Source organism: Haematobia irritans, chromosome 1 (assembly GCF_050003625.1).
Source record: "Haematobia irritans isolate KBUSLIRL chromosome 1, ASM5000362v1, whole genome shotgun sequence".
Taxonomy (NCBI): domain Eukaryota; kingdom Metazoa; phylum Arthropoda; class Insecta; order Diptera; family Muscidae; genus Haematobia; species Haematobia irritans.
Window position 1 is genome coordinate 164,868,369 of NC_134397.1, and position 14,293 is coordinate 164,882,661.

Genomic DNA, 14,293 nt, shown 5'->3' on the forward strand with positions numbered 1-14,293 from the left:
TTATATTGAACTGTTTTAATAAAGTAACCACGAAAATTTCAACGCGAAAAGCGAACATAGTACTTACCTTTAAACATAAATAATTAAAATTCAGTTTTGCACATCAGCTGATTGTTTTCTTTTACGATGATCCTTGTGCCATTGATCTCAGCGTCGTCGCTATTTTTGTAGTTTTGGAAGCTTTAACTGTCCTCGAATATATATCCACATTTTTTCCGCGTCAAATTAAATATTTTTGCTTAATTTTCCGACTTAGAATTGCGTCAGAAATAAAAATATGTGAAACCAAAAAATTAAAATTCTTTTTTTGCACATCAGCTGATTGTCTTCTAGTGATATCGGTCTTTTATTACCGAGTATTGTAATTGGTACAAAAAGTAATCGTCGTCGTCGCCGTCGCCACTTCTCAGGAATACCAAATGAATGACGATACGACTTAGAAGCGACAGACGACAAAAAGCGACGGCGAGAGCGAGGGCGACTTCAGGAATAAGGGTGAATATTTATGTTAGATAACATCCGGGCCGGGAAGCATCTTACGGGATCATTGGTCGCCTACTTTATGCAGCTTTACTTTACCGACCAATGTTAGCTAAGGACATAAAATTGGTATAGTGGATAATGTTTTTTCCTTTCAGTTTAATTAGAGATAGGCATAATCTTAACCTATTTCCTGCCATTGTACTCGCTTGAGTACAGAAAATTGACAACATTTAATATCGCAGAACTTTGTTTATAAAAGAAATTAGGCAACATTTCGTTTCGTTTTGTTGTTGTTGTTTTTTTATGTTTTATGCTTTTTGTTTTATATATTTTTTTAAATGAAGTTAAGTGTAAATATACAGATTTAAATTTGTTTTTTGTTGTTCAAAGCAACCATTTTTCCGATCGAAGATCGAATTTGATTGGTGAAAATGTTCAAAAAATCCTTTTTGGTCATTATAATATAATTATAAAATAAAATTACTGAATTTTGAATACTAAGAAGTCAGTAAAGGTAAATACTATGTTCAGTTTTCAAGCTGAAACCCAGCTTGTTTTCACGGTTACTTTTTTGATTCAATTAATTTATACATATAAATGTTTGGATCTTTTCCATCCATATTTTGACAGGATTTTATAAAAATACACATAATACCAAAATAGCTAAGTTTTACACATAGCAACATTCTACCTAAAAAACACAGAGGATAGTTTTTAAATTTAGATTTTATTATACCCTTCACCACTACTGTGGTACAGGGTATAATAAGTTTGTGCATTTGTATGTAACGCCAAGAAGGAAAAGTCTGAGACCCATCGTTTAGTATACCGATCGTCTTAGAATTAAATTCTGAGTCGATTTAGCGATGTCTGTCTGTCTGTCTGTCTGTCTGTCTGTCTGTCTGTCCGTCTGTCTGTCTGTCTGTCTGTTGATGTATTTTTGTGTGCAAAGTACAGCTCGCAGTTTTAGTCCGATCGTCCTAAAATTTGGTATAGGGTCCTGTTTCGGCTCAAAGACGATCCCTATTGATTTTGGAAAAAATCGGTTCAGATTTAGATATAGCTGCCATATATATTTTTCACCGATCTGGTCATAATTGGCGTGTATATCAACCGATCTTCCTCAAATTCCGTACATCCGAATATTTTATGAGTCTCGAAAAACTTGCAAAATATCAGCCAAATCGGTTCAGATTTAGATATAGCTCCCATATATAGCTTTCGCCCGATTTACACTCATTTGCCCACAGAGGCCAATTTTTTGCTCTGATTTAGTTGAAATTTTGCACAGGGAGTAGAATTAGCATTGTAGCTATGCGTGCCAAATTTGGTTGAAATCGGTTCAGATTTAGATATAGCTCCCATATATAGCTTTCGCCCGATTTACACTCATATGACCACAGAGGCCAATTTTTTGCTCCGATTTAGTTGAAATTTTGCACAGGGAGTAGAATTAGCATTGTAGCTATGCGTGTCAAATTTGGTTGAAATCGGTTCAGATTTAGATATAGCTCCCATATATAGCTTTCGCCCGATTTACACTCATATGACCACAGAGGCCAATTTTTTGCTCCGATTTAGTTGAAATTTTGCACAGGGAGTAGAATTAGCATTGTGGCTATGCGTGCCAAATTTGGTTGAAATCGGTTCAGATTTAGATATAGCTCCCATATATAGCTTTCGCCCGATTTACACTCATATGACCATAGAGGCCAATTTTTAACTCCGATTTAGTTGAAATTTTGCACAAGGGGTTGAATTAGCATTGTTGCTATGCGTGCCAAATTTGGTTGAAATCGGTTCAGATTTAGATATAGCTCCCATATATATGTTTTTCTGATTTCGACAAAAATGGTCAAAATACCAACATTTTCCATGTAAAATCGCCACTGTTTAGTCGAAAAGTTGTAAAAATGACTCTATTTTTCCTTAACTTCTAATGCATATATATCGAGCGATAAATCATAAATAAACTTTTGCGAAGTTTTCTTAAAATTGCTCCAGATTTAAATGTTTCCCATATTTATACCCTTCACCACTACTGTGGTACAGGGTATAATAAGTTTGTGCATTTGTATGTAACGCCAAGAAGGAAAAGTCTGAGACCCATCGTTTAGTATACCGATCGTCTTAGAATTAAATTCTGAGTCGATTTAGCGATGTCCGTCTGTCTGTCTGTCTGTCTGTCTGTCTGTCTGTCTGTCTGTCCGTCTGTCTGTCTGTTGATGTATTTTTGTGTGCAAAGTACAGCTCGCAGTTTTAGTCCGATCGTCCTAAAATTTGGTATAGGGTCCTGTTTCGGCTCAAAGACGATCCCTATTGATTTTGGAAAAAATCGGTTCAGATTTAGATATAGCTGCCATATATATTTTTCACCGATCTGGTCATAATTGGCGTGTATATCAACCGATCTTCCTCAAATTCCGTACATCCGAATATTTTATGAGTCTCGAAAAACTTGCAAAATATCAGCCAAATCGGTTCAGATTTAGATATAGCTCCCATATATAGCTTTCGCCCGATTTACACTCATTTGCCCACAGAGGCCAATTTTTTGCTCTGATTTGGTTGAAATTTTGCACAGGGAGTAGAATTAGCATTGTAGCTATGCGTGCCAAATTTGGTTGAAATCGGTTCAGATTTAGATATAGCTCCCATATATAGCTTTCGCCCGATTTACACTCATATGACCACAGAGGCCAATTTTTTGCTCCGATTTAGTTGAAATTTTGCACAGGGAGTAGAATTAGCATTGTAGCTATGCGTGTCAAATTTGGTTGAAATCGGTTCAGATTTAGATATAGCTCCCATATATAGCTTTCGCCCGATTTACACTCATATGACCACAGAGGCCAATTTTTTGCTCCGATTTAGTTGAAATTTTGCACAGGGAGTAGAATTAGCATTGTGGCTATGCGTGCCAAATTTGGTTGAAATCGGTTCAGATTTAGATATAGCTCCCATATATAGCTTTCGCCCGATTTACACTCATATGACCATAGAGGCCAATTTTTAACTCCGATTTAGTTGAAATTTTGCACAAGGGGTTGAATTAGCATTGTTGCTATGCGTGCCAAATTTGGTTGAAATCGGTTCAGATTTAGATATAGCTCCCATATATATGTTTTTCTGATTTCGACAAAAATGGTCAAAATACCAACATTTTCCATGTAAAATCGCCACTGTTTAGTCGAAAAGTTGTAAAAATGACTCTATTTTTCCTTAACTTCTAATGCATATATATCGAGCGATAAATCATAAATAAACTTTTGCGAAGTTTTCTTAAAATTGCTCCAGATTTAAATGTTTCCCATATTTTTTTACTAACATGGTGTTCCACCCTAGTGCATTAGCCGACTTAAATTTTGAGTCTATAGATTTTGTAGAAGTCTATCAAATTCTGTCCAGATCGAGTGATATTTAAATGTATGTATTTGGGACAAACCTTTATATATAGCCCCAACACATTTGACGGATGTGATATGGTATCCAAAATTTAGATCTACAAAGTGGTGCAGGGTATAATATAGTCGGCCCCGCCCGACTTTAGACTTTCCTTACTGGTTTTTTTTAGAATTTAGTTTAGAGCTCGACCGAAGCGGGGCAAAAAAAAAATCAATAATCGGGCGAAGCCGAAAATTTTCCTAACATTTTGAATTAAATAAATTTAGAGTGTTTTACTCCAATATTTATTTTCAATCCGGGTATGTTCTTGGTTTTACATGAAAGGCTGGCGAATATCTTTTCCGCTGGGGTTGTTTTGCAAGCAGCTATTCGCTTCACATACGATTTGGTGGGAGATATCCTTTAATATCCTGCAGTGAAATAACTGGTAAGATCAGCGAGGTACACGTTCAATCGACCGCATATGTCATCAACAATGGGCCCGCATATGATACAATCTCGACGCCGTCTGGAGGGGGTGGAATAGAGGACAAGTAGAGTTTAAACAGTGCCAGAGATATCATCGCACCTTTTGGAACTCCCAGTTTCACTCTACGGGATCTTGATTTCTTGTCCCTAAATTCCACATACGACTGGCGTCCGCACAGATAATTTAGAACCCAGCATTTGGTTCCGGCCGGAAGGGACGTATTCTCGATGTCCTCAGTGAGTCTGGCGTGGTTCACAGTATCGAATGTCTTCGACAGTATCGAATGTCTTGGGCTGGTTGAGTCCTCTATTAATGTATTCTGGGGAGCCACCGTGGTGCAATGGTTCGCATGCCCGCCTTGCATACACAAGGTCGTGGGTTCGATTCCTGCTTCGACCGAACACCAAAAAGTTTTTCAGCGGTGGATTATCCCACCTCAGTAATGCTGGTGACATTTCTGAGGGTTTCAAAACTTCTCTAAGTGGTTTCACTGTAATGTGGAACGCCGTTCGGACTCGGCTATAAAAAGGAGGTCCCTTGTCATTGAGCTTAACATGGAATCGGGCAGCACTCAGTGATAAGAGAGAAGTTCGCCAATGTGGTATCACAATGGACTGAATAGTCTAAGTGAGCCTGATACATCGGGCTGCCACCTAACCTAACCTAATGTATGCTGAAATGGCATGCAAAGCCGTGGTCGTACTGTGTACTTTATGGAATCCATGTTGATGATTAGCAGCTGGAAAATTCCCCACAAGGCTGGGGAGTATAGTCCCTCAAGTGTCCTGGCTACTGGCGAGAGAAGGGTATCGGTCTGTACGATTCACCTTTACTCGAACCTTTGCCCGGCTTCAGTAGTGGAATCACCCTACCCATTTTCCAGACATCGGCTATAATGAGTGATTCCAAGGACAAATTGAGGAGACTGGTCAAATACTCAACCCCCAGTGTTCCCAGTTGCTTCAGCATTAGCATAGAGATTCCGTCGGGGCCCAGCGCCTTAGATGGTTTCACGCTGTTGATGACATTTGTAATTTCGGCTATGGTAAATTGTGGTGTATTATCGGTTCGGAGACCACGAATGCGACGAGTGGATCTCCTTTTCGCTCTATCACTCTGGATGCTCGACAAACTGTCGGTTGACAAATCTGACGTATCTTTTCGGATCAGTCGCCGTCACGCCGCCAAAAGTTACTGCGATCCCATCATCCCTTATGGTGGGGTTCGAGAGGGCTCTCATTGTTGACCACAACTTACCTGTTCCTAAGTGGTAAGTAAGGTGCTCTAACCAAGTGTTCCGCTTGTGCTCGTCTACTTCCTTACTAACCTCTAGATTCAGTTCCCTGATTTTAAGATCAGCAGGGTTAGCACGACGGCGTTCTACACGATCGTCTGCGAGTCCCGCCTAACGTCCTCCAGCTCACTGAAGCGGCGATCTGTCTCTGAAGCCTTCCCAGTTGGCTTTCTTTTGGTTAATAAACGTCCGGCGTTCAGAGGTTATGAAATCGGAGGGTCGGTTAATGGTGAGAATTATAGGTATGAAATGAAATGACGGGTTGCCAGAAAACGTCATTTATCAGACCAGAAGATGCTAAAGAAATATATCCTGCTGCAATCACCCATAATTCACGTGGTGGCCTCTTCGTTCACCATGCAAACTGTGGAGTCACATATCTGCTCTGCCAAAGCTATGCCTCTCAGGAGCATAGCTACTAACCGGCGGTATATACACGTTGTATAGCACTATCTCGGGAGCCCGAGACTTTACTGCTACCCCTATACATACCATATCACTAGGGCCTGGCACAAGCGGGATAGGTCTATACTGCACGAAACGGTGTAATTAGAAAACCAGGACACCACCTCCACTTCTTGTGCGATCCTTGCGTAGCACATTGTATCCATCAAAGTGGCGTAGGCTGCAGGTGGCATTCAACTTAGTTTCCTTGATCGCCGCGACCATCATGCTTTTCCGATTCATAAAGTCCACAATCTCACTTATAGTATTATCGGAGTCCGTTGCAATTAAAATGCAAAAACGATGCACTATCCGAAACTGGCACATCAATATTGGGTGTAAGATGCTGCGACGGAGAATATTGTTGTGCGGGAGATGGCGGGGGTCGCATTGTCTGACGACCCACTGCAGCTGTCGTTGGCAAAGCATACTGCCTCGTAGTCAGTATGATTATACTCCCGCAGCGATGTTAGACCAGAGCAGTTCCGGAAGTGCACCCATTCCAAACACCGGTTACACCTCACCGAAACCGAACGATGGTGGATCAGGTTTCGGTATTCCGAACAGTACGGGGTTTTCCTCTATCCCGACTCGGACCAACAGCAAATGGAGAAAACAAAAATACGGACGAAACAACACGCACGCAGATGTGGCAGACGCTGGCCAATGGGTAGGACTCGTTGGATCAATCCGGTACAAAGAACCCACCGCCGTGGGATAGAAACAGGGCCCTCAAGTCTCTTTCCGGAAGCACTTGGAGTGCGGACAAAGATACCTTGTTGACTACATATAAGATAATTGGCCGGTCAGTGGTAAATTATGCAGCGCCTTAAGTGGAAAAACATATAGACCTTTCAGGACGCTGACCTTAGAACTGCGACAGGATGTCTCCGCAGTACACCCCTGAATCACCTTTATGGGGGGACCAAGATCATCCCAGTGCGTCGACACAATTACATGTTGTCAAAGCAGTACCTCTTGGGTTGCTACCGAATTTGTCATCCAAATCACCATCCACCACCAAGGAATTTAAGGATTGATCTTCACCTCCTAGAGCGCGAGATCCAGCGTTATAGAAGATAACCTCTAGTTCAGGCAGAATACCAGACAGGTCTCAACAGGATTCATGAGGATACTGTAGCGAAGCGGTTACAAGGTTAATCCTGTTCTCGGAGCTCGACCACCGCCCATAGCACCGGAGGAAAGAGACCTTCAACGGCAGACCAGGGTAGTTTTAGCCCAACTAAGATCAGGCTTAATTCCTACCCGTCTGCAGCGTAGCTACCTTGGCCGCAGCGTAGCTGACGTGTGTCCTATCTGTAATCGACGGCCACATGACACTCGCCACCGTTTCGCTTGTCCAGGTAAACCTACCCGTCTCACCACCAGCTCTGGACACATACCATGCTTGTCGCAGAGTTCCTTGATCAGGATAGTAACTACCAAAGAATAGAACAAAATGGATGAAACTACATTAAAAACTGTTACAACAACATCAACATCATTTATTTGACCATGGCTGCATGGGTTTGAAGTGGTGTACACTGTTAGAAAGTCACCTTTTGGCAGGCTCAATGGATGATTTAGGCTGACGAAGGAAGCGTTCAATTGTTATTTGGAGACGTATATTTTTTGGTAACATGTCAACGTCAATTCTATCGATATTATAATTATATATATAATTGTCTGACGTCTTAAATCTTATGGCCAATGGAAGCTTTCTATATTCACTATTTTTACATGATGGCCCAGATTTAACAAGAATCATGTAAGGTAGATAAGAATAACATTATGAAAGCGATTCAAATACTTTTAATTTCTTAAAGTATCTCTGTCTCTAATGCTAAAGGCTGCCTATTGGCGGGATTCATTGAAATAGGAATCATTTAGTGAAACACGCCTAAAAAACACAGTTGTTGAAAATAAAAAAATAGAACTGTAGAAAAGGTTTTTCAGTATGCACTGGATTTTATCCTTTAGATTTTTGTGCAACAAATGGGACAAGACCAGCATAATTTCGTAAAGGCCTGATCCACATCGGTGAGTAAAACAATCATAGGGCTGTATTGTGACGACATAAATGGCAGATACGATGCTGAATAACGATCGACTTATTTCGGATATAATAGACAAGGCCGAAAGAAATCAAATATTATATTTTTATATAGAATATTATTATAAACATTATTTCTTAATATCTAAGCATCTATTTTAATCAGAATATCTATGAGCATTTCTTCATTAAATTTTTTCACAACAATCTAATAGTGATTGTGAAATTGAAGTGTTATAATAACCTTTTATAAAACCAGGGCGGACTGAATATGCCAAAGATCTCAACAAAAACTTACCAGGATGTCTATCTTGATTATGTGATTCTTGGTAGATTCCATCGTTGATATATAAAACATCGACGCCTTCTTTTATACGTGCACGTACAAGTTTTTGGTGAGTAATATAATATATATCTTTTGGTGTTAAATTATCGCAGACCAAAGATTTAACATATTCATCTAAAATGCAAAGTAATTGAAATATCGAAATAAATTAATGTTATATATAAACATACATACAAAATAAAGAAAAGTTCAAACGCAAATGGTTAAATATTAATATACACACAAAGAAAATTTCATTAAAATTGAGCCAACGAAAAATTCTCATTGATATAACGAAACATTTTCATTAATACAATAAAAATATTCGTTAATAGTACGAAACGATACATTGATTAAAAATTTTCTGTTATAATAACGAAAAATTTTGTTGCATTAACGAATTTGTTTCATTGGCACGCTTTTAACGACACATTTCTTTAATATAACGAAACTTTTTCTATTAGTGTATGTGGAATGATATTTCGTTGAGCCTCTGTCGATAACTACCAAAAACGGAAGTATGAAAGGAAATTTGTTTTTGAAACTGCACTATTGAATATGTTCATATTTATGTAACATAAACATTCTATTTCAAATTGCAACTGATAAACTCAATTAAAGGGTGATACGGTCAAAATTTGGTCAAGGGAAAACGCGTGTAAATCGGTGAAATCGTTTATTTAAAAAAATCAAATTAAATTTCTTTTTCAAGTTCAATTAGTATAAAATTCAGGAAAAATATTCAGTTAGGCTTTCGCTTTTCCAAATCCGAATTGCCGGGCCTCACGCTTGACACCTGCCATCAGATTTTGTACAGCCACCTTGTCCACCTTCTTCGCCGCAGAAAGCCAGTTTGCCTTGAACTGCTGCTCGTCCTTAGCAGTTTTTTTGGTCTTCTTTAGGTTCCGCTTGACAATAGCCCAGTATTTCTCAATTGGGCGGAGCTCTGGCGTGTTGGGAGGGTTCTTGTCCTTGGGAACCACCTGCACGTTATTGGCGGCGTACCACTCCATGGCCTTTTTACCGTAATGGCAAGATGCCAAATCCGGCCAAAACAGGACGGAACAACCGTGTTTCTTCAGGAAAGGCAGCAGACGTTTATTCAAACACTCTTTCACGTAAATTTCTTGGTTGACAGTCCCGGAAGCTATGAAAATGCTGCTTTTCAAGCCACAGGTACAGATGGCTTGCCAAACCAGATATTTCTTTGCGAACTTTGACAGTTTTATGTGCTCGAAAATATCTGCTACCTTTCCCTTTCCTTTTGCCGTAAAAAACTCCTGTCCCGGAAGCTGCTGGTAGTCGGCTTTGACGTAGGTTTCGTCGTCCATTACCACGCAGTCAAACTTCGTCAGCATCGTCGTGTACAGCCTCCGGGATCGCGCTTTGGCCGTCGTATTTTGTTTATCATCGCGATTTGGAGTCACTACCTTCTTGTAAGTCGATAGTCCGGCTTTTTGGCTCGATGCACGGTTGTAGACGATACACCCAGCTTATTTGCGGCATCTCGGAGAGAGAGCTTAGGGTTTCGCTTGAAACTACCGGCAACTCTCTTTGTCGTCTCAGCGGCTTCCAGTTTTCGATTTCCCCCCGATCCAGACTTCCTGGCTGTCGACAAACGTTCCCCAAACACTTTAATTACATTTGTAACGGTTGAGTTGGCAACTTTTAGCGATTTTGCCAGCTTTGCGTGCGAGTAGCTCGGATTTTCGCGATGCACGAGCAAAATTTTGATACGCTGCTCTTCTTGCTTGGACGGCATTTTGACAACTGAAGAGTGAATTCCAAAATCAAAATAGGAGCAACATTCTACACACATACACCTTCAAAATGAGGTGTGTTCAGGTTTTTTTTTTAAATGCAAAATTGAAAGAAATACGTCAAGTTTATATTGACAAAATTTTGACCGTATCACCCTTTATTTTAATAAATAAATAAATAAATAATATAACTTTATATACACTTATGGGTCAAAAACAACTTCTTCACTGGATCGAAGTTCAAAACCACTCTACTACTGATTTAAATCAACAGACTTTATGCAGCATTTTTTCTAACAATACAACGATTAGCATGCCCACCTTGAATAATAAAAAAAGTCGTTGGTTCAATCCCAATTTCGGCCGAATACAACAAATTTTGCAGCGGTTCTAAGTGGTTGAGAAACGCCAAAATAAAAAGCATTGAACTAAACAATGAACCGGACAGAAGTTGACCATCTGAGGTATGAGTGGGTTCAAAGTTTAGGTTAGATAGTAGCCCCATAATTTAGGCTATTCCGTCCATTGTGATACAATAGGTCGTAGTCAATGGGAGCAGCCGATTCTATATTTCGCTCATTGACAAAGGCGCCTCATTTTTATAGCCGAGATCGAAAGGTCTTCACATTACAGTGAAGCTACTTAGAGATTTGAAACACTAAATAATGTCACCACTACAGAGATGATATAAACCAGCACTAAAGAGATGGTATAAACCAACGCTATTTTGTTTGCAGTTTGGTCGAAACGGCAATTGAACCCGGTGGCTCTCAGTTTACTTTTACTTTTTTTGTATGCGGGGGCTAAATGGGCTAAACTATTGTATCTTAATCTTGTTATATAATTAAAACTATATTCTTATACTAACCTTCGATTATGTACACCATATTGTCATATAAAGGCATCATGGTTAATTTGATGTTATTACCTCCTTGTAACGTAACATTGAATACCTCATGCGGCAAAAGAGGGATTTTATTATACGACATATCCCACGGAAGCTACAAGTTAAAACAAAACACAAAACTGAATTGGTTTAATCTTTAATTATACAAGAAATTCAAAGAATTATTGAAGTATGTATAAATTGTAGTCTTAAACACCAAAGATACATATGAATAAATAAACATTACCAAGGATTTACGTTAATTTAAATAAATTAAAAATTTGCTCCGTTTCTTATATGCCATTGAAAGTTATATTTTAGCGAAATTTTTTGTGATGCAGGTTTTTAGGTATATTTTTAGGTATATTTATTGACTTCTGTATCACTTAGTACGATAATGAAATGTTTCAGAGTGGATGGAATTCTTTGGAGTAGCGCTGTTGTATATATGTATATACCATAATATATTTCCCTAAACAATTTAGTAAAATTTGTTTATAATATTTCTAAATAGTTTTGGCGCTATCGATCGAAAAATTAACGTATAAAAATTGCAACGTATATAAGCGTTTTGTTTCTATATGCCAGTGTTGCCAGAAGCAGGGGAAATTCCCTACATGTAGGTTTTTTTTTCTAATATTTAGCGTCTTGTAGGGACGTAGGGCACTATGTAGGACTTTTTCACTCAACACAATTTTTATATAATTTTTAAGTTTTTATATTTATATTAAAAAATCTACCAAAATTTGATGAAAATCTTAATACAAATCTACCAAACAAATATTTGTGTAGAACATTTTGGCAAAATTTTACAAATTTCAATAGAAAATTATTCTATAAATTGTTTGTCTAAATTTTTGTCAAAATTTTATTTCTATAGTAAATTTTGTCAAAATTGTATTTCTATAGAAAATTTTGTCAATATTTTATTTTTATAGATTTTTTTTCAAAATTTTATTTCTATAAATAAATTTTGTCAAAATTTTATTTCTATAAATAAATTTTGTCAAAATTTTATTTCTATAGAAAATTTTCTCAACATTTTATTTCTATATAAAAATTTTCTCAAAATAGTATTTCTATAGAAGATTTTCTCAAAATATTTTTTCTGTAGAAAATTTTCTCAAAATTTTATTTCTATAGAAAATTTTCTCAAAATTTTACTTCTATAGAAAATTTTGTCAAAATTTTACTTTTATAGAAAATTTTGTCAAAATTTTATATCTATAAAAAATGTTCTCAAAATAAAACTTTTTCCAAAATTTTATTTTTATATCAACTTTTTCCAATTTTTTTCTAGAGATTTGATCTACCAAAACATTAAGAAATCTACCAAACAGAAAAAATCTACTATTTTTGGTAGAATTCTACCAACTGTGGCAACCGTGGTAGTAATACAAATTTATTTTTACGTAATATACGCTACATTTTCATATGTTTTACGATAATAAAGCACATAGAACCATTTTGTTTTGTAAATTTTGTTTAAATTTTAGGGGACTTTTTTGGCCTTGTAGGATAAACGGAAAATTTTCCCTGGCAACACAACGATTATTACTTTAACTTAGTAAAACTGCAATGTAATTTCCATAACTTCTTTTGGGTTTATTGGATAATTGCAGGAGAACGAATTTGGAACGCCGTTCAGATTTCCCTGTTATTGAGCTAAACATAGAATAGGTCATCGTCATGCATAACAAAGAGATAATTTTCTAATCGAATTGATTTTCTGTCAAATTAATATTTTTCATTTCATTTCATTTCATTTTGAGACAAAAATTCATATAGTTTTTCATCATAAGTGGAAAATATAACATCAAAATAATTCGGTTAGGGGTTCAAATGTATTTATGAAGTTTGAGATAAAATTACCGTAGAAGTGTTGAATTTTTTCCATCTCGTTTTTTGCTGAAAAAATACATGGAAACAAAATCGAAAATTTACGTAACTGTATCTATAAAAACTATATCTATAAAAATCGACATTTTATGGAATAAATTCTATTTCGAAATATTCTACGTTTTGTCTGAAAAGTCGATTTTATAAAATAATTCTCGTGAACAAAATCCAAAGCAACTCTCGTGAGTGTGCGTGAATGGGACTAAAATAAATATATCGTGTATGAGACATAAAATGGGTTCGTGAATTTGCGTGAATAAAATTTCTGCAAAATCACGCTCACAAAAAAAAAAACAAGATTTAATTCATAATCGTACGTTAAGTGAAATTAATTTAGTTCTCGAACTATATTCCATTTTTGAATTTTGTTACCTTTGCTGATTTCCGTTTGGAAAATGCCGTGAATAACGTGAATTGTCGCGAATCGTGCGTGAGTCTTTAAAAGTAGTTCGTGCGTGAGTACTGGTTTTCATTTCGTGAATGTGCGTGAGTGGGATTGGATACCGCACGTGTCGTGCGTGAGTGAATAAACGTTTTGCTTCGTGAATGTGCGTGAGTGAAATTTCTGTCACGCGCACACCTAGTTGATACTATGTTCGTTTTTCAAGTCGAAGTGCAGTTTCTTTCTACGGTTACTTTTTTTGAAAAAATTAATTTTAAATGATGATATTTTACGCAATCAATGCTTTAAAACATGTCCATATCCAAGGTTTAACAAAATCGTCGTCATATACATATTTGTGTACTTTTAATTTAGAGTTTTGGTAGAAAATCTGAACATAGAAGAAAAACTTTTTTCACAAACGAGTAGTAGGAATCAACATGAATTTTTTGAAACTTCAGCGGTTTAATTAAATTTCGAAGAATTGCGTATAAGCTTACCTTAATATTTGATTCCGTAATACTCGTGATAATAGATTCAGATGTGTACAGCGTACCTTTCCAATTAATAGGAAAATATCTCTCCTGCAGGCTGTCCTTGTTGCACAAAATTACAGGCGCATTCTAATTAGCGTATTATATAAGTTAATGGGAAAACTTTTGATGGGTTAAAGTATTTACCATCCATTCTGCCAAGCCCATGTTAACGTCGTCCTCTTCTAGTATAGTTGGTTGCCCGTAGGAATTCAAGAGCATTTTCTCGAATAGTTTAACTAGATTTGTTTTGGTACGTAAAATTAGGAAAGATATACAAAAGCCGTGAGTAGATTTAAAGGAAGCGCGAAAATAATAATTGTCAGCTGATTCTATTAAATTGTCCGATCATCCGATAGT

At 37.1% G+C, this 14,293-nt stretch overlaps 1 protein-coding gene across 3 annotated transcripts in view; it reads right to left on the reverse strand.

Moving 5' to 3' along the window:
* Window positions 1–14,293, reverse strand: part of LOC142222112 (uncharacterized) — a 28,859-nt gene extending 14,566 nt beyond the window's left edge. Inside the window, exons 1-4 of one of the 3 annotated variants that reach the window (XM_075292073.1) lie at window positions 14,081–14,291; window positions 13,901–14,023; window positions 11,102–11,234; window positions 8,447–8,608 (exon numbers count right to left, since the gene is read on the reverse strand). In XM_075292073.1, the coding sequence (XP_075148188.1) occupies window positions 8,447–8,608; window positions 11,102–11,234; window positions 13,901–14,023; window positions 14,081–14,155 (493 nt within the window). In that variant the 5' untranslated portion in view covers window positions 14,156–14,291. Of the gene's footprint in view, window positions 1–8,183; window positions 8,609–11,101; window positions 11,235–13,900; window positions 14,024–14,080 lie in introns of those variants that run through there. The other 2 variants (XM_075292072.1, XM_075292071.1) reach the window with 2 other exon arrangements.